The 25,858-nt window shown below is 43.0% G+C and overlaps 1 protein-coding gene across 1 annotated transcript in view; it reads right to left on the bottom strand.

Annotated features, from left to right (window-relative positions):
- MTUS2 (microtubule associated scaffold protein 2) overlaps window positions 1-25,858 on the bottom strand; it is a 1,194,608-nt gene that overhangs the window by 34,478 nt on the left and 1,134,272 nt on the right. The window contains exons 12-14 of the mRNA XM_077484081.1: window positions 16,173-16,278; window positions 8,347-8,420; window positions 4,802-4,900 (exon numbers count right to left, since the gene is read on the bottom strand). Coding sequence (XP_077340207.1) covers window positions 4,802-4,900; window positions 8,347-8,420; window positions 16,173-16,278 — 279 coding nt within the window. The remainder of the gene's footprint in view (window positions 1-4,801; window positions 4,901-8,346; window positions 8,421-16,172; window positions 16,279-25,858) is intronic.

The following is a 25,858-nucleotide window of genomic DNA, read 5'->3' as shown; positions in this document are numbered from 1 at the left end:
AAGGTTTTTTAAATTTTTTGCTTAATAATAAAAAACATGTTTCACTTACATGCTCTGTGCAATGGTTTTGTACAGAGCGGCCCTGATCTATCTTTTCTAGGAACCCCGCTGTAGCTCTGGGCTCCTCCTCCTTTTCTCCATGTGCCACTATATGAAGCTGTCTATTGACACACACACAATGTGGCTCAGTACCACCCCCTCCCTCATTACTGGATTTGATTGACAGTAGCAAGAGCCAATGGCTCCCTCTACTCTCACTGAGTCCAGGGAGGAGGGTTAGAGAGAGCAGCGCCGCTGCTTTCAGGCACGACGCTTTATCAAGGTCAGGCTCAGGTAAGCATGGGGGGGGGGGGGTTAGATGCACATAAAAAGGTTTTTTACCTTAAGGAAGAGAATGCATTAGGGTTAAAAAAAAAAACCTGATGCATTTACAGTATGTAAATTCTTGGAGCGAATGATAAGGGACTATATACAAGATTTTAGTAATGAGAACGTATCATTAGCAGTAATCAGCTTCGATTCCTGAAGAATTGTTCTTGCCAAACCAATCTAGTAACCTTCTATGAGGAGGTGAGTTGCCAGCTAGATAAAGGAAGGCCCATAGACGTGGTGTATCTGGATTTTGCAAAAGCATTTGACACAGTTCCTCATAAACGTTTACTGTACAAAATAAGGTCCCTTGGCATGGACCATGGATTGAAAACTGGCTACAAGGGCGAATTCAGAGGGTGGTGATAAATGAGGAGTACTCAGAATGGTCAGGGGTGGGTACTGGGGTCCCACAGGATTCTGTGCTGGGACCAATCCTATTTAATTTGTTCATAAATGACCTGGAGGATGGGGTAAACAGTTCAATCTCTGTATTTGCAGACAATACTAAGCTAAGCAGGGCAATAACTTCTTCGCAAGATGTGGAAACCTTGGAAAAAGTTCTGAACCAATTCATGGGGTGGGCAACTACATGGCAAATGAGGTTCAATGTAGAAAAATTTAAAATAATGCATCTGGGTGGCAAAAATATGAATGCAATCTATACACTGGGGGGAGAACCTCTGGGGGAATCTAGGATGGAAAGGGACCTGGGGGTCCTAGTAGATGATAGGCTCAGCAATAGGATGCAATGCCAAGCTGCTGCTAACATAGCAAACAGAATATTGGCATGCATTAAAAAGGGGATCAACTCCAGAGATGAAACGTTAATCATCCTGCTCTACAAGACTCTGGTCCGACCGCACCTGGAGTATGCTGTCCAGTTCTGGGCACCAGTCCTCAGGAAGGATGTACTGGAAATTGAGCGAGTAAAAAGAAGAGCAACAAAGATAATAAAGGGTCTGGAGGATATTAGTTATGAGGAAAGGTTGCGAGCACTGAACTTATTCTCTCTGGAGCAGAGACGCTTGAGAGGGGATATGATTTCAATATACAAATACCATACTGGTGACCCTACAATAGGGATAAAACTTTTTTGCAGAAGGGAGTTTAACAAGACTCGTGGCCACTCATTAAAATTAGAAGAAAAAGAGGTTTAACCTTAAACTATGTAGAGGGTTCTTTACTGTAAGAGTGGCAAGGATGTGGAATTCCCTTCCACAAGCGCTGATCTCAGCGGAGAGCATTGATAGTTTCAAGAAACTATTAGATAAGCACCTGAACGACCACAATATACAGGGATATACAATGTAATACTGATATATAATCACACACATAAGTTGGACTCAATGGACTTGTGTCTTTTTTCAACCTCACCTACTATGTAACCAAATAGTGCAAAAAAATAAAACCAAAGCCTCCCTCTCTCCCTCCCTTCTCAATTGTTTTATTATTGATAAGTAAGAACCAACCTATTAAGGTGTAATACTAGTTCATGAAAATATATTGTTTAATTCTATAGAGTTATTCGCAATATATGAAAATTGTGTAATTGTTAATGTATTGATCTAATTTAAAATAATGGTATGTATTGAATTTATTTAGAAGGATTTATATAAAGAATAATTATGTATGATAATGCTGTATATTATCTATTATATAGGCTCATTATTTGTTAGACTATAAATAAGAATTAGAGCATATTGGTTAGCTACTATGGAGCAGACTGACAAGTGTATGTACCCTGGGAGAGCATCATAGGGCAATGTCATTTTTTGAAGCTCTTGAGGTAAGGATATACAACTAGGAATGTTAACATGCTGTGGCCCAATCCATTGACAAAATCCTTGGGATGAAACGTGTTGGGAGGAGTCTGTGTATGTAAACAACATGTCCACCTACACTGCTGGAAGAAAGAACATATGAAGCAGCAGTCTTATCAGGGGACGAGAGATGCTGTGTAGCAGCCGTCTTTTCTGTCTCCCATTGGCAGGGATACTATTTATGTATGGGCCTAGAGGACGGGGAGGAACAGATAGAGTCCAATTGTCACAGTGGTCTTATGAAGAGGAATAGGATCTTTTGGATCAAGCAGTGTATGGTGGAAGCAGAGTGTTTAACAGCAACGTTTTATGTACCTAGCACCTGAAAAAGTAGTTGAATGACTTTACATTGATTCAATAAATGGTTTTAGAATGCTATTTTGGTGAGTGATTTGGGCAAACACCAGTATGGGGGCCATGAATGATTTGCAGTGGATTAAAATATTGTGGGAGTTAAAAAAGACACATCACTACATTGTTCTGTTAAAGGCTTTTTTTGTAAAGAGTATTATCGTATAGGTACATTGTATATAGTATTGATGCTTGTGGTTATGGTTATTATGTATTATACACAGTGATATTTTTAGGGCTGCATTTAGTGTATAGAAAAGGCAGAAAATGTGTTACATTTTCCTTGTAGGCACACCTACTATTACAGATTTCAATAGATTCATTGTCTTAGATCCATGAGTAAATGGAGAACCACCAAAAACTGGCATTCAATGGAGGTTGGTTTTTAGGTCATAAAGGAGCTCCTATTTCAAACCCCTGGTGATCTGTTGTGTTTTTTTTTGTTTTTGTTTTTAAACAACCTAACATTTTAGTTTACTAGATGATTGTGACCTTTTGTCCATTAGCCCAGGGTGTGTTAGGGACACCCAAAAAACTTTAATCTAAGCACCATGGGCATACCTTATACGACCTCGGCTTCCTCATTCACCACGTTTGATAACCTGGTAGGTCTCGCTCTGAATTACACCTACTGTGTAAATAAAGCCTAAAAATGGTGTTTGCAGGATTTACTGATAAATAGGTATTGACTATATTTTTTTCTACAATATATTTTGACTAATTCTTGTATATGCAGATGAACTGTATATCTGATCTACAAATAGAGCCTTATTTAGTTAAAGTATAAGTTCACCTTTTGGAACATGTTACATGTTCCAGCAGCTGCAGTCTCTCCCCCTCTCCCCTCCCTCTCTGTGACAGTGAGTGGGGGATCTTCTCTCTGGGCCCGCTGTCTCCATTTGAAAATATCACGGCTTTGTGGAGTTTCCTGTGAATGCACAAACTATAACTAGTGGTTCTGAATGAACTGCGAGGTCACTAATGAACAGCCACGTTGTTCATTCAAAATCCCTGCAGGTTGTAAACAGTCAGCCCATATGAAGGTATGGGCTGAAATCTGCAGAGCTTGTCTGCAGGAGTCTGGCATTGTACCCCTGATCTGCAGATCAGGGGTGCAATGCTTTCCAGGGTCCTTAGGGAAAAAAATTATAAAAAATGTTTCCAGAAAAAAAAATGTGCATCTATTATGTTTTGCATAAAGGTAAACTTATCCTTATATGTATACACTGATGCATCTTGCATAGACAAGCAAATCATAACTTCACAATATTTACTTTTTCCCATGATACACACAGACATACACACAGGCTCCAGAGTACATAAGGTGAGTGCAGGGGCATATTATGAAATGAGTGGGCCCGTGTACAAGATAAAAAGTGGGTCTTAGGCATAGACAAAAAAAAAGAAGCATTGCGTGGAATGTGGGCTTGGCTTTAATTGTGCTAAATATTGGGCGTGGCTTAAAGGGGTGTGGTTTAATAGAGTCTGAGGTGACTTACATAATGCAGTAATGTTAAATAGGGACCCTACAGTGTAAAGTGTATGGTGGTGGGTAGTATGTGCAGGAGAAGAGTACGGTGTGTATGGTAGTGGGTAGTATGTGCAGGAGAGGAGTACGATGTGTGTATGGTGGTGGGTAGTATGTGCAGGAGAGGAGTGCGGAGTGTATGGAGGTGGATAATATGTGCAGGAGAGGAGTGCGGAGTGTATGGAGGTGGGTAGTATGTGCAGGATAGGAGTGCGGAGTGTATGGAGGTAGGTAGTACATGCAGGAGAGGAGTGTATGGAGGTGGGTAGTATGTGCAGGAGAGGAGTGTGGAGTGTATGGAAGTGGGGAGTATGTGCAGAAGAGGAATAAGGAGTGGACGGAAGGAGTGTGCAGGAGAGGAATGCAGAGTGTATGGAGGTGGGTATAATGTGCAGGTGAGGGGTCCAGGGTAGTATGCGCACGATGGTGTCAGTATGGCAGTGGACTGTGTCAGTAGTTCCTTATTTTTATTTTATTTTATTTTTTTACAATTTAATGTATTAGTATTTTGATAGTACATTTATATGCCAGCTAACTGTTGGTTTGGCTAAAACAAAAATAGTTTTCCTAATGCTTTTTGGTCTATCTAACCATTGTTAGCAGGCAAAACATTCTAACATGACTGTTTCAGGTCATGTGAAAATTTACAGTGGATAATACCATATAGAAAGGGGTTGGAAAGAAAAGAGTTTAAATTGTAATTGTTGATAAAGATGATAAAACAAACCACCTCCAGCTGTTCCTTAGTGCTCTTCATTAGTGCTTCTTCAAACATTTTTGCCCGGTCTCTTAGCGAATGATTCTGGAACGTCAAAGTATCAACTTGATCCTGTGGGAGAAAATAGGACTTTGAGAAAATCAATTTTACTATTACAGTAAATATCCATATATTCAGATACTGTATGTCTAATACAAACTTCCAGCATCAGATCAGAATGACATTGGGCAGTTTGGAAAGCAGGAGGGTGGGGGGCTGGGGGGGGGGGGGGACTTCCTAGCATTCATTTAATACAAAGGTCTTTGAAAGATTTTTTTTTTTTTTTTTTTTTTTTTTATGAATTCACACTGTAACCTTCATTATATATCATACAGGACTGCCAGGGAAATTCAAAACAACCCTTTTCTGGTGGTAGTTCTCTTAAGAACTACTTGCACCCAATTTAGGCAAGCATTTGTGCCAGTTTTGGTAGCGATACCAACTCGTGTAACAAATGCAGGTAGTTCTTACTACTGCCACTTTAGGAACCTTTCACTATGGCAGCAAAAAATTCTTAAAGAATTACCGCCAGTTTTCGGATAAGGTAATTAAGACCAACACTGAGCTGGTAAACAGAGGTAAGCCAGTACTCAGAACGAGCCATGACTGTACTGAGGAACAGTCATGTATGTGACCACTTCCCACACAGCACAGGATCCTCAATGCCATTCAACTGCCAGCTGGGAGATTCTTGTCTGAAAGCTAAATGTAAAAGGGAATACAAATGATGTCATAGCCAATGGCTATTTGGCATATGACTTGTCACTGACTGGGTAAAAACTGATGGAGAATTGAGAGACTATTTTCCCATCAGGTCCGCTTTACTTTTGCATGACAATGGGCTGATTCAAAAGCCACTATTAAACTGAATAGAGGTTATGGATCCGCTCACTGTTGTGTGCTGCCAATCAAAAGTAAAGTGGAGCTAGTCTATTAGTTGTCTTAAACTTTAGTGTCAAACACCTGACTTGCTTTCCCGGCTCACACATTGTATAATGATGTAGACATAGTTCAGCATTCGGTGAGGGCCTAAAGAACTTATTTACTCATTTTTTGGTGCAGTGCAATGTGTCATGGATCCTACAGTGCCCTGCATGCCACATGAAATATCACACAGAGACATCGTGACAACATCCCCGCACCGGTCTCTGCGTCACTGAGTACAACCCACCACAAACATGGTCATTTATCCATTTTCTCAAACCTTCAAACTCTAATTTGTAGGATTTCACCCAACAGGAGAGTTTATTTTGGAATTTGTAATATACACCCCTCGGCCGCTTTATTAGGTATACCTTGCTAGTACCAGGTTTACCTTAATTCTTTGTGCCAATAGATTCAACAATAAGAGATTTTGGTCCATATTGACATGATAGCATCATGCAATTGCGGGGGGCGTGGCCTGCAGCGGAGTCGGATGGTCGCATAGATCCAGAGCTCCGGCGCTTCAGGGAATCAGTGGCTATTAGCGGACCATCTGAACACCGATTTTGCTCCGAAAACTGGCGATCCGGCTCGGGCAACCGACGAGAACATGCTTGGTAAACGGCGGAACCCAAGGTGCCCGCAACGCTTAACGGACTTCTTTCACATGAAAGCCATGGAGGGTAAGCAAGATGGCGCCGAGGCCTACTCCATCTCCGCAGCCCCAGCGGCGAAACACAACACTAAGAAAGGGAATCTGCCTAAAATAACATATTCACCCGATTCCCGGCCCTCCTCTCCGCCATCCCCAGCAACCCAAAGCCCAGTTAAGTCCAGGCCCAGGCTGGATGGCAATGGATTGCATAAGTTGGACAGCCCAGGCCCCGATTCCGGGGATGACACGAAAGACATGCCGGAATCTATCGAATCTTTCTCTACGCAGAACCAGCCTGTGATGGACACTGTGTTAAAGGACATGTTGTTGTCTCTCAGAAGTACTATACAATCGGATATGGCATCCGGCATGCACAAATTTAATCGAGATATCCATGAGCTGGGTGACAGGGTAGATCACATAGAGGTGAAAATGGGTGAATACGCTGATACGATCAACGATTTGGTCGATGTGTATGAGGAGAAAGACAGTGATGCTGCATGGGTCAGGGCAAAATTAGCTGACTTGGAAGACAGATAGAGGAGAAACAACCTAAAAATCAGAGGTATTCCCGAATCAGTGCAACAATCTGACCTGAACCCCTATGCTACAATGCTGTTTAAAACCCTCATTCCTGAGCTCACTGATCTTGACATTACCATTGATAGAATCATGCAATTGCTGCAGACTTGTCGGGTGCACATCCATGATGTGAATATCCCACCAAATCCCAAAGGTGCTCTATTAAATTGAGATCTGGTGACTGTGGAGGCCATTGGAGTACAGTGAACTCATTGTCATTTTCAAGAAACCAGTGGTGAGAAGGTTTGAGCTTTGTGACATGGTGCATTATCCTACTGGAAGTAGCAATCAGAAGATGAGTACACTGTAGTCATAAAGGGATGGACATGGTCAGCAACAATATTTAGGTAGGCCGTAGCGTTTAAGCGATGCTCAATTGGTACTAAAGGGCCCAAAGTGTGCCAGGAAAATATCCCTCCCACCATTAAACCACCAGCCTGAACCATTGATACAAGCAGGATGGATCCATGCTTTTGTGTTGCTTATGCCAAATTCTGACCATACCATCTTAACGTTGCAGCTGAAATCCAGACTCATCAGACATTTTTCCAATCTTCTATTGTCCAATTTTGTGAGCCTGTGCGAATTGTAGCCTCAGTTTCCTGTTCTTAGCTGACAGGAGTGGCACCCGGTGTGGCCCATCTGCTTTTAAGGTTAGATGGGTTGTGTGTTCAGAGATGGTAATCTGCATACCTTAGTTGTAACGAGTGGTTATTTGAGTTACTGTTGCCTTTCTATCATCTCAAACTAGTCCTCTGACATCAACAAGGCATTTTTGTCCACACAACTGCCGCTCACTGGATATTTTTTTCTTTTTTTGAACCATTCTCTATAAATCCTAGAGATGGTTGTATGTGAAAATCCCAGTAAATCAGCAGCTTTTGAAATACTCAGCCCAGCCAGTCTGGCACCAACAACCATGCCACGTTCAAAGTCACTTAAATCCCCTTTCATATGTCCTAGGAGATGCTAGGGGTCCACTTAATCTTACTAAAGCACTGGTCATGTGATTACAGGAAAATCACAACCTCCAATTTTAGCAATCAGTCTGAAACAATTCATCAACAGCACTAATATGGCCATGGTGAAATGATATGTATACTCATGTGAGTACCAGGAACTGGGTTGGATGAGGGGTGACATCATTTAACTTAAAAGAAGAGCGGTGTTGGATCACAGACCAGTAAGTCTACAGATGACAGTGCCAAAAATAGTATGGGAGTGTTGCAGCAATAGATGCTTTTTTATTCCTACATGCATGTAGAAACGGATTAGTAGTAGCAGTTGAGCTTATATTCTGCCTAAGAATTCCCATAACGAAAGGCTTTGTAATTCCTTACATTACACATATACTTACCTGTAATGATAGTCTCAATATTTCAAAACCATCTTCAAGCAATTTCTTCTCTAACTCATGACTTTCTTTCAACTCTGTGTAAAAATAATAGATAACACATAGTTATAGGACAGTTTTTATACTGTGATATTACGGGAAAGCAAGTAAAGCAACAAGAACATTTGAAAAAAAATAGCTGTACATTTTGGTATATTGTTCATTAGTGCTCATATCATATAACCATATAATGTGAACAAAATATTGCTCAAATTTAGGTGTAGAATACTGATAACACTTTAATGCTGAAGCTTTTTTTCTATAGACATGCTATATCCACTCTTTTCCACTAGAGGACAATGTTGACTAGGAATGTTTAACGTTAAAGACCATGCAAAGCCAAGAATAATTCAGATTTCTGCCTTCTCATTAGGTCTATGGGGCTGCAATTACATTTGCAATTGATCAAGAATAATTTCAGGAAATTGATGTCAAAAGCATGCTGCATTTGTCCATCAAGATTTGTTAAAACTGGTCATTATACATCCATCCATATGCAGTTGTTGCTAGAAGCTACATATTGTCTTTCAAGATGCTCAGACTTCTGGTCTACGATCCCATTGTGTGACCTGCAGTTGTGTTGTGCAGCAACTCTATCATCTTCTATATAAAAAAAAAAAATGAAGTAAATTGAACACATTTACTACAACTGAAGAGTGCAAGATCTGGTGCATAGATACCAATCAGCTTCCATTTTTCTTTAACTGGTCAAAGCTTAATTCAACAAGTTGAAGTTAGAAGCTGATTGGCTACCATGGAGAGCTGCATCACATTTTGCATTCTCCAGTTTTAGTAAATCAATCCCAGTGATTCATTCAAGCAACAGTAAAATTACTGTACAACAGTACAACTCTGCTTTTTGCTCTCAGTCCAGTACTGTTTGTCTAGTTTTCAACTTTCCACAGTTATAATCTCTGGCAAGCACAAAGCCCAACAACCCTGCTCAGATTTAAATTTATGTTATTTTACTGTCCCTTCTCAGTACATGATTGAACTTGGTTAGGTGCAACATGAATTTAGTTTGTTGGCTATCTCTTCTTTGCCTAGATAAATACATTTAAAAATACAGGGGCCAGCAACCTCTGGTACACATGCTAAGGGTGGCAACTAATGCCTTTCCTGCTGGCCCATGATGCTCCTGGCTCACCCACCTACTTGGCAAAAACTTGATGGCAGCTGGATTGAGGAAGCCTGCCTGTATTGTTTTACACTCCCGTTCCTCTTTCCATAGCTGCCCTAGCTAGAGATATGGCTACAATAAGTGGTGTACAGTCAGTACAGAGGAGTCAAGAGGTGGCCACTGAGCTGTGGCTGGGAGGAAGATTCAGTATGAAATGCATGCTGAAGAGAGAGCTAATAAATATGGGGCAGCCTTTTCCATCATCACCATCATCAGCATACCTGTTAGGGTCTGAACATGGGATCTCTGCGAAATCTGGCTGTGTCTCTTCTCACTTTGCCACCTGAGATGACGGACAGCTCCCTGTCTGATACCTTGGGCGATATTGTTTTGTATTTTTGTAGCATAAACCCCCGAAGGAGCTGCTGGTTATTTTTGGGCTTACCGTTACCTTCCGTTTTCCTTATGACACGTCTAGGGGATGTCCCGTGGTAGATGACCCAGTAACTTGAGACTGACAATAGATCCACTTGAATGGATTTTATTTGCAAAACTCAAACCATTGAACAGTCTTTCAACTCGGGATCAGAGGGTTGGAAAGGGAAGTTCAGGTACTCTGAATGTCAAAGTCCAAAATTGTTAAAGAACTTGCTTACTTTGACTGCATTCAGAGAATAGCCATTCACAGCTGAATGAACACTCAGATTGGACAGTCCCTCTCTCACAAGGCCTAGCAGCCAACAAGGTGCTTACTCAGGAACAAAGTCTTTGTCACAAACGTTGTTGCAGAACATGTAGGGAAACTAAGCTTTAGAACACTTGTAGGATACCTGAACCTTTCAGCCTGCTTGGCGATATCCACAAGACCGGATTATTTCGGTAACTTCAACCCTACCAGGCTCTTGTTAAGAAAACCAACCCATACGTGGTGTTCTTCTAAAGAGTTCTCCCCAGTAATGCTCGAAGTACAATAGGTCTCTCCCTAACCGGAGACGGCACTCAACCACTTCAGAATCCTCCTTTAGTTTCCTTGCCCTGGGCTAGCATTACAGCCAGGTGGATCCTCACCCCAGGCCATAGCCTTCCTGGGGGCTGGCCAGGAGGACCAATACCATCTAATCAGCACATCATACTGGACCGGAACCTCGAACCACGTGACATCCGCATCTTAAATACCCTCTCCCAGAGGGCACAGTGAGAGGGCCGCTCCCACTGACCTGGCTCCGAAAGAGAGTAACTTAAGCGCCTGACCAGACCCTAGTTCCACGCCTGCCACAAGAGACAGTGCCCCCTGTGGCCAGGCTGAACGTTTCACAGTCCAGTCAGACCGATACAGAAGTCACATTTAGACAAATAAACCCAAACCTAACTGCAGTTTAGGCAAAGTTTAATTTTGAAAAACACATAGCTCGTGCTCTTCAGGAGCCCGCCGCTACATTTTGTTTCTGGTGAACCTTGAACTTCCTTATTTAAGTCATGTCTCTGCACTTCCTGTTTGCCAGGTTATGCTATATCTTGCTCCTTGCTTACTTGCAGCTGTCCTTATATTTGCTACCATTTGTTACCGACCTTTGGCTTGTTTCTTGACTACGCTTCCTCTTGATCCCTAACTGTAATCACTTATTACCTTTGGGTTGTTTACTGACTATGCTGCTGCTGACACTGGACTCTGGCTTTCTTACTTCCTGGTGGGGCAATCCTAAGGACCATGATCCTACACTAGAATGCAGAAAAACCCATCTCCACCATCAGGAGCTCTGGTGAAGAATAGTGTGTGCTTAGACCCCATGCCTTGGGTGAGCCTGCTTCATCTGCCAGGGTGACCTGCTTGTGTTCTTATTCTACTGGCCAGTGTGAACCTTACTGCTATAGTTACTGGTCTCTGCCAGATTATTCTGTCATGGTCAGGGGTCAGGCTCAAACAGGAAGTGCAGAGACATTTCCATGGCAAGTAGGCTGAAAAGGGTCCCAAGATTTCTAATGTGCGGCCCTATCTGGTACTCTCAATTTCTTACAAATATTGTTCGGCACACTAGATTTGAAAGGTTGCTTACACCTGCCATAGCATCAACATTTGTAATAATATTTTCCACCATACTACAATACATTTACAAATGCAGCATTGTATCTACCATATATTTTTAGGGCCTAGATCTATCCTGGGGGAAATTCCTGGTGAATTGATGCAATCTAGCACGACCATCAGAACAAGACAAGCGATCCATCCATCACTGCAGCCTCGTCTGTCTCGTTGCTTTACATTATAGACACATTCTATAGTCACAAGCACTCATTTACATTTTAAATATACTGCTGCAATTATCTTGTCATTATAATTAGAAGTAATTTATAAGATTGCTGTATTATAAGATTTAATTTTTCTAAAGCAGCTTGAAGGATAAAGAGCGTAGTTAAAATATGCAAGCATCTATAGAAAGGGAAACAATTATATAGATGTCACCACATATACCATTCCTATAGAGGGGATTGCATATACACAGCGATGTTGCAGCTCATGCTATCACTGAGGAACTGTGACCTCTGTAACCCATATTCAACTGTCATGAGCAGGTGTAACTCCATGTTCCCTGCTGAACAGATACGTTTTTTCCAATTTCCATTGAGGATGAAAGTGACTGAAAATCCTAAACTTTCCTTTACTGTGGAGAGATTTCCTCCCACTTCCTGTTTTTACTATGGGACAGGAAGTGAAGGAAGATCCTCCTCAATGTGACACAAATGGCACAAAGGCGATATCCGTACGGTTTCAGCAGTAAAGGAGGACACTGTAGATAAGACATGTTTCAATCAGGAAAATGTACTACTCTAAGTTGCAGGTTTGTTGGAAATTGAGGTGCAAGAAAGCGATATCATGGCTGGTGCATATGGGACAGTGAATGTCAGATTCCTGCACGCAGGGGTGTCCACATATTGGTCAGCAGTGAGGAAGGAACAAGTGACCTTTTCACTTGGACCTTCTAACATCTACAGTGGGGCAAAAAAGTATTTAGTCAGCCACCAAGTTCTCCCACTTATAAAGATGAGAGAGGCCCGTAATTATCATCATAGGTATACCTCAACTATGAAAGACAAAATGTGGAAATAAATCAAGACAATCACATTGTCTGATTTGGACAGAATTTATTTGCAAATTATGGTGGAAAATAAGTATTTTGTCAATATCAAAAGTTCACCTCATTACTTTGTTATATATCCTTTGTTGGAAATGACAGAGGTCAAACGTTTTCTGTAATGCCACGTACACACAATCAAACTATACGGTGGACTTAGTCTGGCGGACAAACCGCCGTAAAGTCTGCCGGACTGTCCGAACGAGCGGACCTGCCCACACACGGGACTTTTCTGGCGGACTAGGTCCGCCGTATAGTCTGCTGGACTATCCGCCGTACTTTTGAAATGAACGGACTTGCCCACACACGGTGGAAAGTCCGTTCATTTTGAGCGCGGCTCCAGGTAGCCGGGACTAGCGAAGGAAGTCAATGTCGCTGCCTTAGGCGGCGAGATTGACACGTCGCTGGCCCCGTCACCTGGTATGGACTTAAAGGGGAAGCCCTACGCCGAAAAAACAGCGTGGGGGTCCCCTTTAGGTCCATATCAGACCCTTATCCGAGCACGCAACCCGGCCGGTCAGGAAAGGGGGTGGGGACGAGCGAGCACCCCCTCTCCTGAGCCGTACCAGGCAGCGTGCCCTCAACATGGGGGGGGTGCTTTGGGGAAGGGGGCCCTAGAGCACCTTGTCCCCATGTTGATGAGGACAAGGGCCTCTTCCCGACAACCCTGGCCTTTGGTTGTCAGGGTCTGCGGGTGGGGTGCTTATCGGAATCCGGGAGCCCCCTTTAATAAGGGGTCCCCGAATACTGGCCCCCCACCCTATGTGAATGAGTATGGGGTACAATGTACCCCTACCCATTCACCTGTGAAAAAAATTTAAATAAAAAACAACACACAAGTGTTAAAAATAGCTGGAAGAAGGAGCGGAGGCCTGGCAAGAAGAACCGAAGAGGGGGACAAGACCCCCGAAGTCGGAAGAAGACCCCCGCTAGTAAAAGAGCTAGCAAAAAAGCAGAAGATAGCGGAGGAGTCTGGCGAGAACACCCCCCAAGGCGGAAGAAGATTAGGGGGGGGGTAGATTGCGCTATGGACTACTCAATTCAAAAGGTAATGGATATATAATGTAAAGATAAAAGGTAATCTCAAAGATAAAATATGAAAAATTAAAATATGAAAAATTAGGTAAGAGCAGCCTCTATTTATTTCCACCCTGACGGGTGGAAAGATGCTAAAAAGGGGGGGAAGAAGAAATAGACCTGGCGCTATACCATATACTACTAGAAATCTGTGCGTGAGAACTCTGTTGCATATAATTTTCAGCGTGCTGGCAATTAAATAAAAATCAAGGAATAAAAAATGCTCATCCATATACCGTAGGTGACTTAGACAATATACTACTATTAATGATAATAAAGTGCAAGTGCTAGTGAATTTACATGTGCCAATACCTGTATGCTGTCATACATGAACTTAAAAAGGACTATTAAAATTTAAATTATAGAAATAAAGTAAAATGAAACAAAATGTGATATCTTTGAACTGCCGGTGGATATAGTGACTGTACTTAGTCTATTGGGTGTTTTACAAAAAATATTGTGCAAAGTGTAATCAAGATAAATATCGTGGTGACTAGCACACTGCAAAAAATAAAAGTGGAAACATGTGCAGTGAGAATTGAAAAACCAAGATTAAAATGAACAATGGACCATATGCATTAAAAATGTAAATAGTCTCTAGTGAGTGACGGAATCTTCTGTGCGTGAAGGAGGGGGGAGGTGATGATTTCCAAAATTATTCCCCGTGTTCAGTGGTCACTTCTATATTATGCTCTCACCGGAAAAAGGACCCATCCGGGGTGGATCAACCTTCACAATATCAGCTATTGTGTCGCTCTCTGGCTTGCTTCAGATGCAATGCTGGGGATCCCTCGTTTTTCCGTGAGTGTAGTGTGCCACGTTGTGTATGTTAAAAGAGAGGCATATCCATAGTGTAATAACGTTTAAAAACTCATTTTTATTCAAAATAGATTAAAACTACTTACAAAAGCAGAGTTTTCAATTGCGGTTGTGTTACAGCTTTAAGACGGTTTTAAAAGTCCCGCTCAGCTTCCTGGTGTATGCTAGAGGTGTACGTTGCTTGGCCACGCCCTACGCGTTTCGTCATTCAGACGTCATCTGGAGCGGCCATCTTCATACACCTTTAGCTTTATATAGGGTGTATTGTTCCTATCGCGCATGCGCGGTCAATCGCCGCCATTTCTAGTGAGGGAATGCCCTCATACTTTAATACTGCGCAATGTATTGTTCCTATTGCGCATGTGCGGTCAGTCACCGCCATTTCTAGTCAGGGAATGCCCTCTTAATTTGCTACTGCGCGATGGACACTGCACCACACACGGGCGGATTGACTTTTCCGCCGGATAGTTTGATCGTGTGTACGCGGCATAAGTCTTCACAAGGTTGTCACACACTGTTGCTGGTATGTTGGCCCATTCCTCCAGGCAGATCTCCTCTAGAGCAGTGATGTTTTGGGGCTGTCACTGGGCAACACGGACTTTCAACTCCCTACAAAGGTTTTCTATGGGGTTGAGATCTGGAGACTGGTTAGGACACTCCAGGACCTTGAAATGCATCTTACAAAGCCGCTCCTTCATTGCTCGGGCGGTGTGTTTGGGATCATTGTCATGAGGAAAGACCCAGCCACATTTAATCTTCAATGCCCTTCAATGCCCTTGCACTCAAAATCTCACGATACATGGCCCCATTCATTCTTTCATGTACACGGATCAGTCGTCCTGTTCCCTTTGCAGAGAACCAGCCAACAATCTGAGTCCCTGGCGGAGTAGTGTGTTACTCATGGTAGCCTTTATTACGTTGGTTGGATTTTTTCTTACCGTTCTTGTGATAATTTTGACCCCACGGGGTGAGATCTGGCGTGTAGAACCAGATCGGGGGAGATTGTCTTGTATGTCTTCCATTTTCTAACTATTGCTCCCACAGTTGATTTCTTCACACCAAGCTGCTTGCCTATTGCAGATTCAGTCTTCCAAGCCTGGTGCAGGTCTACAATTTTGTTTATGGTGTGCTTCGACAGCTCTTTGGTCTTCACCTAAGTGGAGTTTGGAGTGTGACTGTTTGAGGTTGTGGACAGGTGTCTTTTATACTAATAACAAGTTCAAACAGGTGCCATTAATACAGGTAATGAGTGGAGGACAGAAGAGCCTCTTAAAGAAGAAGATACAGGTCTGTGAGAGCCAGAAATCGTGCTTGTTTGTAGGTGACCCAATACTTATTTTCCACCATAATTTTCAAATAAATTCTTTAAAAAATCAGTGATTGTCTGTATTTGTTTCCACATTTTGTCTCTCATAGTTGAGATACACCTATGATGACAATTACAGGCCTCTCTCATCTTTTTAAGTGGGAGAACTTGCACAAATGGTGGCTAACTAAATACTTTTTTGCCCCACTGTATGTTTTCTACAGATTTTCTCACTGACCTATACTGATGTAGCTGATAAGCAAGCTATGGGTTACCAAAATTCCTCTCAGGTCAACTTTAACATGTTACTGTATTAACAGAAAAACTAAAGTTTTACCATAAACACTCTTCTCGTGATCTTCATGGATTGCAGTTACAGCAGCTGAATGGAAATTCTTTATCTCCAGCAGAACAGCTTCATGGGTTGTAGACATGTCTTCAATCTGTGTATAAATATTAATGAATACTAGGTACTGTTTATACATGTTGCACACATACCAGCATATTTATAAAGCAGTGTATGTAACTTTCACCAAACATTCCTTGGTGTGAATCAATCACTGTCATTCAAAATTTGCAACTGAAAGATTCACCTGCAGTGAATGTTTGGTTAATGCCAGATTTACTGCCTTATAAATATACCTCAGAATTTCACATTGTTGCTAGACAGCTAAGCATATGAACACATCTTCACTTAGACCCCTTTCACACTGAAGCGTTTTTCAGGCACTTTTGGGCTAAAAATTGCACCTGTAAAATTGTTTTCCTACAGTCTCATACCGCTTACACATGGTCGGAATTTCGGCCAGCAAAAGACCGATGAGAGCTTTTCATTGGAAAATGAGACCGTGGTATGCTCCATTGGAATTTTGCTGGCCGAATTTCCGCAAGCAAAAGATTGAGAGCATGTCCTCAATTTTTCAGATGGAAAAAGTTTCTATCGGAAATTCTGATGGTGTATGCAATTCCGACGTGCAAAAACTCACGCATGCTCAGATTCAACTACGAGACAGAAGCTATTGGCTACTGGCTATTGAACTTCCTTTTTATAGTCCTGTTGTATGTGTTACATGTCACCGCGTTCTTGATGGCCAGAATTTGGTATAACCATGTGTATGCAAGACAGCTTGAGAGAAATTCCGTCGTAATTCCGTCGGGGAAAACCATCAGAGCTTTTTCTGACCAAAATTCTGATCGTGTATGCGGCATTAGCGTGAAAGCCAGAGGGCTTTCACACTGAGGGGATGCCCTGGCAGGATGTTAAAAAAACACCTGCAAGCAGCATCTTTGGAGTGGTGAAGGAGCGGTGTATATACCACTCCCAAACCGCTCCTGCCCATTGAAATGAATGGGCAGCACTGCCAACGTTTTGCAGGTCATTTTAACCCTTTTTTCAGGAGCTAGCAGGGGTTAAAAGCACCCCGATAGCGGCCAAAAAACCCCAGCAAAAACCACGGTAAAGCATCGCTAAAAATAGTGGTGTTTTACTGCCAACGCCCCAGCGTGAAAGGGGCCTTACAAATAGCATTGTAGTGATTTGAGGTTGATTTTATTTTTTTGGGTTTAGAAGTGTAGTTTCAAACTGATGCTTTATAAAATGTTTCATTAATTATATAAAATCCTAAAGTAAATAATGAATACAAGGTACACCTATAACACTGTTTTTCCCAAAGAGAGAAAACACAGCAAAAGCTTCTCGATTTGCTTCTCTCTCTAATAGAAAGGTACAGCACAGAACAGAAAGGAGACACACACTTTAGCTGGAACTTGGTGGAAAGCAGTTCCACCACCTCTGGATCAGACCTGCTCCCTGCTTACCACTATCACTGGTAAACACAGAAGTCCGGCTTCTGTATTTACCAGTGATAGCTTGTCTCCCACAGATCTGATGTCCTGAGTGGCTCCCACTGAGTGCAGGATGGGGACAAGGGAGATGCAGGTGTCTGGGGTGCATTGCGGATACTGGGACTGGATGATCTTCCCTCAGTTAGGCTGGGTTCACACTGCTGCGGCTACGAGAACCGGATGTGATTCGCACCGCACTGCAGTGCAAATCACATGCGATCTCTGTGCGATGCGAGTTTAGCCATACAGATAGTATGGCTGAATTCGCATCGCACCCGCCCCAAACTCGCACAGGACCCTTTTTTTTGTCCGCAGCAGAATCGGATCGCATGGGTGTTCACACCATGCGATCCGATTCCTGTCCGAGTTTGCAGATCACACTGCGATATGCGAACTGATCTGGGGGTGTCATTAACATTTCACTGACACTCCCAGCAATTCGCATAGGGCAGTGTGAACTGCCGCCGGGAGGCATGCGATGAGGGAACCCGTGCGGATTCGCGGTGTTCCCGCATCGCTGCAATGTGAACCCAGCCTAAAGAAGAGGAGCCACCTACAGTGTGCGGCGAGATACTAGAGCCAGCTGGATGCTGCAGCTTAATACAGCAACAAAAGTAAGACAGGTGGAAGATGGTGGAGCTTTTAAGGGGGGTGGGGGTTGAAGATGGGGCAGTGGAGGTCAGAGGTGAAGAGGGGTGAAAGTGAGCTGTGGATAGAGGATGCCGAGGTAAGCAGCTGTGGAAGAAAGCTGTGTGTAGAGCACCCCTAAAGTTTGCACTGTTGTATGCAACAGATCCCAGAACTCCTCATTCTGTACGTAATGCATCCTGGTATTTAATGTCCCTTTAAGACTCTCCTACTGTTAGTGAAATTTGACCACACCCACAATTTGCGGTTTGGGGGGTATGCATTTGGGGGGAGTTTGGTGGGTCGTGGTTGAGTTCCAGCACCTATTTTCTCAAAAAAAAACAAAAAACTGGAGCTTGTCTCAGCTGTGAACACATTCCACAGATAAGCAATGACAAGAGGAATGCAGAGCCTGACATATTCTCCCTGCTTCTGCATTCCTCTTACCAGTGCTTGTCTGTGGAAAGTGTTCACAGCTGAGACAAGCTGCGCTCATGAATTAGCCGTCTCCTTTAAAGCTGTTGTCAGATTGGCCGAGGCAGGAGGGAGGGGAGGGGGACAGGTCAGATCTTATAACTAGGGTTAGAAAGTACATAGTAACTTTGTGAAGACAGAACTGTAACAAAAATGTATGATCTTATTAAAAGGAAGTGCAGAGACATTACTTAAATAAGGGAGTTCAAATTAAAACCCCTGCCATGTTGATATTGCTGTGTCCCTGCAGGGAAGAACAACCCTATTTATATTAGTGATCTCTGTCTTTAGTACAGAAACTAATGGAAAGTCCAACATTTTAGAGCTGCCATAGAAACAGGAGATGAGTGAAAATCTTCCAATGGGGATACCTGTTCTGGTGACTGCTGTCAAACGGTCAGTTCACACTGGAAAGCACACATGCTTGTGCGATTCCATGAGTTAACAATTAATGGCACCCATGTCTCACAAGGGCAGCATGCTCATTGCGGTGTGCCTGAACGCCATAGAATTCACCTTTCCTGCACCGCATTCTAGTGTGAACCAGCCCTAAAGGAGGATTGTTTCTGACTCCGTTTTCCTGTGTCTGGGACAGGAAGTTAAGTCAAAAATCTCCAGTAGATAAGGCAGAACAAAAAAATTACAGAAGTCTTAATCTTTCCCTTCTCTATGCCAACAAAACAAAACATATTGAGTGCTACAATTTTGACCAAACTGAGTCATAGCTCATGCTATTAGTAAGGTGTTGTGAGCCAAAATATGTTAGCTTTCTGCTGTAAACCGGACCACATGATTTTTAATAAATAAACTCTCTAAATTATGTAAGGACTCCAGCTTTGACTTTTTCAAGCACAAATTGGACAGGAGCCCAACTGTGATACTGACACCGGTTGCATGATAATAGCCAGAGGGTAGAGCTAAGCTTATTTTTTTGGTGGTACAGAGAAAGTACAAATGAAAAACGTTTTAACATATTTTTTTTAGTCCCAAACATAACAAAACAAATAAAGAGACTTATATACAGTAATACATTATACTTTTAACAGTAACCCCTTGAGCAGAAATGGCCTTTACTCTAGGATGTTAACCAAAAAACTTTTTGCTTGGAGTTAGTACTTTAGGCATCCTGCAAACTGGCAGATATTTCACCATAGTAAATGCTTTCATTGTATTGTGGACTAGCTGTAATGGAAGTCAGAGTTAATCATCTGGTCTTGTGAAATCAATCAGGAACAATATCATTTTCTGTGGAATTCCCATACTGTATTTGACCAGTGAGAATAATGTGAGGGGTAGCTTAAAAGGGATAAACAATTATTGTCAGAAGACATCAGATTAGAATTGGGATGTGAAAATAGATGACACTCATTAGATGCAGGGTAAGGAACCTTGGCTCTCCAGCTGTTTTGAAACTACAAGTCCCATGAGACATTGCAAAACCCTAACAATCACAGGAATGACTCCTAGAGGCAGAGGCATGATCTGATTTGTAGTTTCAAAACAGCTGGAGAGCCGAGGTTCCCTACCCCACAGCACAAGAAACATGTAAAGAGTGGAAATCCTGCCTACATTTCATACTGAACATTTTTAATGTGACAACATGAAAACTTAAAAGTCACAACAGCTAACATATAAATGAAAAGTTCTGGTGACAACTGGATTACCCATCACTTTGGAGTGATTAACCAACATTTCCTACTATTTGTCTGGAACAGCAAGTGAGGGAAATTGCCAATTAGAGTAGTGGCTAAGGAGTGTTTACTATCCCCTAGCAAACAGACAAATTATTCTTATTAAACAGCAGCCAGTATTAAAATAATGACATCCTGCAGGCAAAATATTCCTTGCCCTGGGTGTACCGAGGCAGGTGCTTCCCATAGACTTCAATCAGACTTTCTCCTGAACATCTCCTTGCTAAGGCAGGCCATGCTCAGCCATGTGATAACTGTCTGGATTTGATGAGGTCTCATTGTCCATACTCATTTGCTGCATTTTATAAATATAAAATAAGCAAAAAATATGCACGTGGGATGGGATTAAATAGAAGCATGGCCATATCCATATCTTTAATGTTTTAGAATCTAGACAAAGAGGAACCACCCATCCCAATATGTTTTCATCCACCTCCTGGGCCTAATTATAAAGATGTACTGCGTCACTTCTTTTTATTGGCTCATGTGAGAAAAAGTGTGAGCCTTGCAGCTGCATTAGCACCCGGAGTACAGATGGTGCTGGCTGAAGCTTGTCAGCAGTACTAATAGTTATGCATCTGGGGCAGGACAGGGTAGGTACTTTTGTTCAAGGGAACTAGCCAGGGAAGATAACTACCGTTTATGAAAGTAAACGTATAATTATACTTTAAGAAGCGGCAAGATTAAGTAGAATAGTAATATGTTAGTTGGCTTGGCATGTGGGCAAAATCTTGTGCCAGTTTACATCAATCAGTTCTCTCGTAGTTTACTCCCAGTCGGATTCTAAAGCCCTATATACACTATTAGATTTTCTGCACATTTTCAATCATGCAGGCCCTTCCACTTGATGGTTTTGGTAAATTGGAAGACAAAAATCTTCAGAAAATCTATTAGGCTGGATTCACACCTATGCAGTTTTAGTGCTTTTTGCATTTTGCAGGTTTGCACTACAGTCCATTTAACATGGTTTCCTATAGAACACGTTCTGTAGTGCAAATCTGCAAAATGCAAAAAGCACTAAAAATGCATAGGTGCGAATCCAGCCTTAGTGTGTATGGGGCTTTATTATTGCATTTAGAACTGGGGCACATAATGACCAAGTGGCCTCCAAAGATTAGTGACTGAGACAAAATGCAAATGCAAAGAAGGAAGGAAAGTTACAAATGTATGTATATCAAACTGTAATGCCGCGTACACACGATCAAACAATCCGGTGGAAAAGTCCGGCAAACTCAAGTCCGCCAAACAATCCCCCCGTGTGTAGCCTCCGGCATACTTTTTTGACCCGAAAGTACGGCGGACTTAGAATGCCGTGTTGCACATCAATCTGCCCGCCGTACTCGCATTTCGGCGGACAATCCGGCCGTGTGTGTGTGCCAGTCCTTTTGAAATGAGCGGACTTTTCCCGCCCGGAGAAAAGTCCGCTCATTTCGAGCGGGTCTCCAGGTTGGCGGGGCCCACAAAGGAGACGTCGCTGGCCCCGCCGCCTGGTATGGACTTAAAGGGGAACCCCAACGCCAAAAAAAATCGGCGTGGGGTCCCCCAAAGTCCACAACAGACCCTTGTCCAAGCACGCTACCCGGCCGGCCAGGAAAGGGGGGCGAGCGAGCGCCCCCCCTCCTGAGCCGTACCAGGCCGCGTGCCCTAAACATGGGGGGTGCCTTGGGGAAGGGGGGCCGCGCGGCCCCCCCACCCCAAAGCACCTTGTCCCCATGTTGATGAGGACAAGGGCCTCTTCCCGACAACCCTGGCCGTTGGTTGTCGGGGTCTGCGGGCGGGGGGCTTATCGGAATCCGGGAGCCCCCTTTAATAAGGGGGCCCCCGGATACCGGCCCCCCACCCTATGTGAATGAGTATGGGGTACAATGTACCCCTACCCATTCACCTGTAAAATAAAAGTACAAAAAAAAACACAACACACAAGATAAAATACTTTATTGCACAGCTCCGGGGTATTCCGTCTTCGGGGGTCTTCTCGCCGGACTCCTCCGCTATCTTCTTGTAGCTCTTTTGCTAGCGGAGGAGTCCGGCTTTCTTCCTCGCCGCCGGCCTCTTCTCCCGACTTCGGGGGTCTTGTCCCCCTCTTTGGTTCTTCTGCCGGGCCGCCGCGCCTTCTTATAGCTCTTTTACAGGCGGTGGCCCGGTCTTCTGTCGCCGCCGCCTTCCGTTCTTCTTCTTCTTCTTCTCCTTCTTCTCCTGGAGATGTTGACTCGACGCTCTCTCCGGCCACAATGCCAGGGACGCGCTGCGCAGCCACTTATATAGGGACAAGGGGCGGGGTCACATGGCTTTATGTCACATGGGTTGGTGTCACATGGTGACCCCGCCCCTTACGATGTCACAGTCCCCATGTGACATCAACCCATGTGACCAACCCATGTGACATAAAGCCATGTGACACCGCCCCTTGTCCCTATATAAGTGGCAGCGCAGGGCGTCCCTGGCATTGCGGCCGGAGAGATCGTCGAGTCAACATCTCCTGGAGAAGAAGGAGAAGAAGAAGAAGAAGAACGGAAGGCGGCGGCGACAGAAGACTGGGCCATCGCCTGTAAAAGAGCTATAAGAAGGCGCGGTGGCCCGGCAGAAGAACCGAAGAGGGGGACAAGACCCCCGAAGTCGGGAGAAGAGGCCGGCGGCGAGGAAGAAAGCCGGACTCCTCCGCTAGCAAAAGAGCTACAAGAAGATAGTGGAGGAGTCCGGCGAGAAGACCCCCGAAGACGGAAGACCCCCGGAGCTGTGCAATAAAGTATTTTATCTTGTGTGTTGTGTTTTTTTTGTACTTTTATTTTACAGGTGAATGGGTAGGGGTACATTGTACCCCATACTCATTCACATAGGGTGGGGGGCCGGTATCCGGGGGCCCCCTTATTAAAGGGGGCTCCCGGATTCCGATAAGCCCCCCGCCCGCAGACCCCGACAACAAACGGCCAGGGTTGTCGGGAAGAGGCCCTTGTCCTCATCAACATGGGGACAAGGTGCTTTGGGGTGGGGGGGCCGCGCGGCCCCCCCTTCCCCAAGGCACCCCCCATGTTGAGGGCACGTGGCCTGGTTCGGCTCAGGAGGGGGGGCGCTCGCTCGCCCCCCCTTTCCTGGCCGGCCGGGTAGCGTGCTCGGACAAGGGTCTGTTGTGGACTTGGGGGGGACCCCCACGACGATTTTTTTCAGCGTTGGGGGTTCCCCTTTAAGTCCATACCAGGCGGCGGGGCCAGCGACGTCTCCTTCCCGGGCCCCGCCTACCCGGAGACGCGCTCGAAATGAGCGGACTTTCCTCCGCGTGTGTGGGAAAGTACGGCGGACTTAGTACGCCGTATTAGTCCGCTGAAAAAGTGCCGTGTGTGGGCAAGTAGCCGTTCAGAAATTCCGATGGACAGTCTGGCGGACGTCCGCCAGACCAAGTACGTCGGACAGACGGCTACGTGTGTACGCGGCTTAAGCCAACAGAAATATCAAGAGAAATTAATGCTCTGTTATCCATTGATATCAGTTCACTAATCTGAGCAAGGAGAAATAGGATGAACATTGATGATCTATGTGATGTTTCAGGGTGTAATCAGGAGCACATTTACATGCTGTGATTTTCACACTTTAAAACTATGTTGCAGTCACAATAGAGAAAAAACTTTTTAAACTTCATGTAGGGGGCACAGCCGTGCCTCCCAACTTTCTGAGATAGGAATGAGGGACACCTAATAGCAAAAGTATGTAGGCATAGGACACACTCCCTGCTACGCCCCCTTTAAAGGAGAACCAAAAAACAATTAAGAGGTCTGGATATGGGAATTAACCCCAACTGGGCCGCTGTATACAGACTTTATGGGCACACCACGAGACCACCGTAAATATAAAAATGAATATTTTATTACAATATGATTAGGAATTAAATCCATAAAATCAGGGCAAGGTAAGCCCATACATTAAATAAAAGTGTATACTCTCCACTGGGTTAGTAAACTAAAAGCCTGCACCTAATGCACAATCATATTTGTATAGCAGCATATATGGATATACAGACAGGTTACTTCAGATCCAGATGTATGACATACATGTGTCTAGGGCCAAAACAAATAATTGATTAAATCGACAACTAATCGATTATGAAATTAATTGATTACTATTTTGAGAATCGATTAATCGGCCAATAACATAATGGGGTTAAAAAAAAAACTAAAATTAGCCCTTTATAGTAAAAAAAGAGCAAATCGCTACTGTAAATATTACTTTCACTGTTCCACAGTAAAAAAAATTAACCCCTTACAGTAGCGATTTGCTCTTTTTCTACTACAAAGGGTTAATTTTAGTTTTTTTTAACCCCATTATTTTGCTAAACATCTTAGGCCTGGTTCACATCTATGTGTTTTTTGGTGCTTTTTTTTTTTTCAGCCACTGTGTATTTGTAAAGGGTCAAGAACTTTTTTCAAGGAAAAACTGTGCTTTTTTGGTTCAATATACATTAATGGAGAAGCTGCAGAAAAGCATGTAGTGTGTTTTTGCTGCAATTTGTGTTTTTTTTATCTGCCCAAGAACAAATCGGCCAAAAAAAAAAGCATTAAAAAAAATGCAAAAACGTAAATCGCAGCAAAATCACATTTTGCAAAAATCAAAATGCACAGCAAAAAGCACTGCAGAAAGATTAAAAGCAAACTGCATAGGTGTGTACCGAGATTTATGCTGGCCACACGGATCAATTTTCAGACGAGAATATTCATACAAAAAATCTTTGTACATTCGCTGAATGAAAGAATGTTTGAAAATGTCACTTTCTTTTAATATTCTATTTTAAAATAAATGTAATTTCTGAACGAAAACCACATACACTGTCTAGAAATTCCTTTGACCAAGACGTTTTCTATTATTTCTAAATTTTACCATCACTTTGGTTGAAAACAAACATGGATTTGACCCCACTAACAATTAGAAAATCGAACGAACGTTCTTAAAATTCAATTTTTTTTTTTTCTTAAGGAAGACATTGTTTTTGTATGGCCAGCATATAATATATTACAGTTCTGTTTGAAAATCTGCAAAACTGTCTTTAACTTTTTTTTTTTTTATTTAAATAAAAAAAAAATTGATCTGAGTCTGAGTCTATCTAGTTGGTTATTGATATTTAAGAATAAATGCCTTTTTTTTAACTTTACATATTAACTAAATTATACACCAAATTTTTTTTAAGGTTATTAACTGATCGAAAAACGAATCAGCCAACTAATCGATTATGAAAATAATTGTTAGTTGGAGCCCTACATGTGTCTATGAAGTCTGTACACAGGGGCCCAGTTGGGGTTAATTTCCTTATCCAGACCTCTTAATAGTTTTTTGTTTGTAATACATTTAGATGCAGCACTTTAAAGGTTCTTATTTAGCTTGTTGCCCCTTAAGACCCCTT

This window comes from Lithobates pipiens, unplaced genomic scaffold (genome assembly GCF_037356315.1).
Source record: "Lithobates pipiens isolate NorthernLeopardFrog02 unplaced genomic scaffold, aLitPip1_a1.2 Scaffold_16, whole genome shotgun sequence".
Taxonomy (NCBI): domain Eukaryota; kingdom Metazoa; phylum Chordata; class Amphibia; order Anura; family Ranidae; genus Lithobates; species Lithobates pipiens.
Note: the sequence above shows the minus strand (reverse complement) of the source record. Positions and strands in the feature narration are given on the sequence as shown.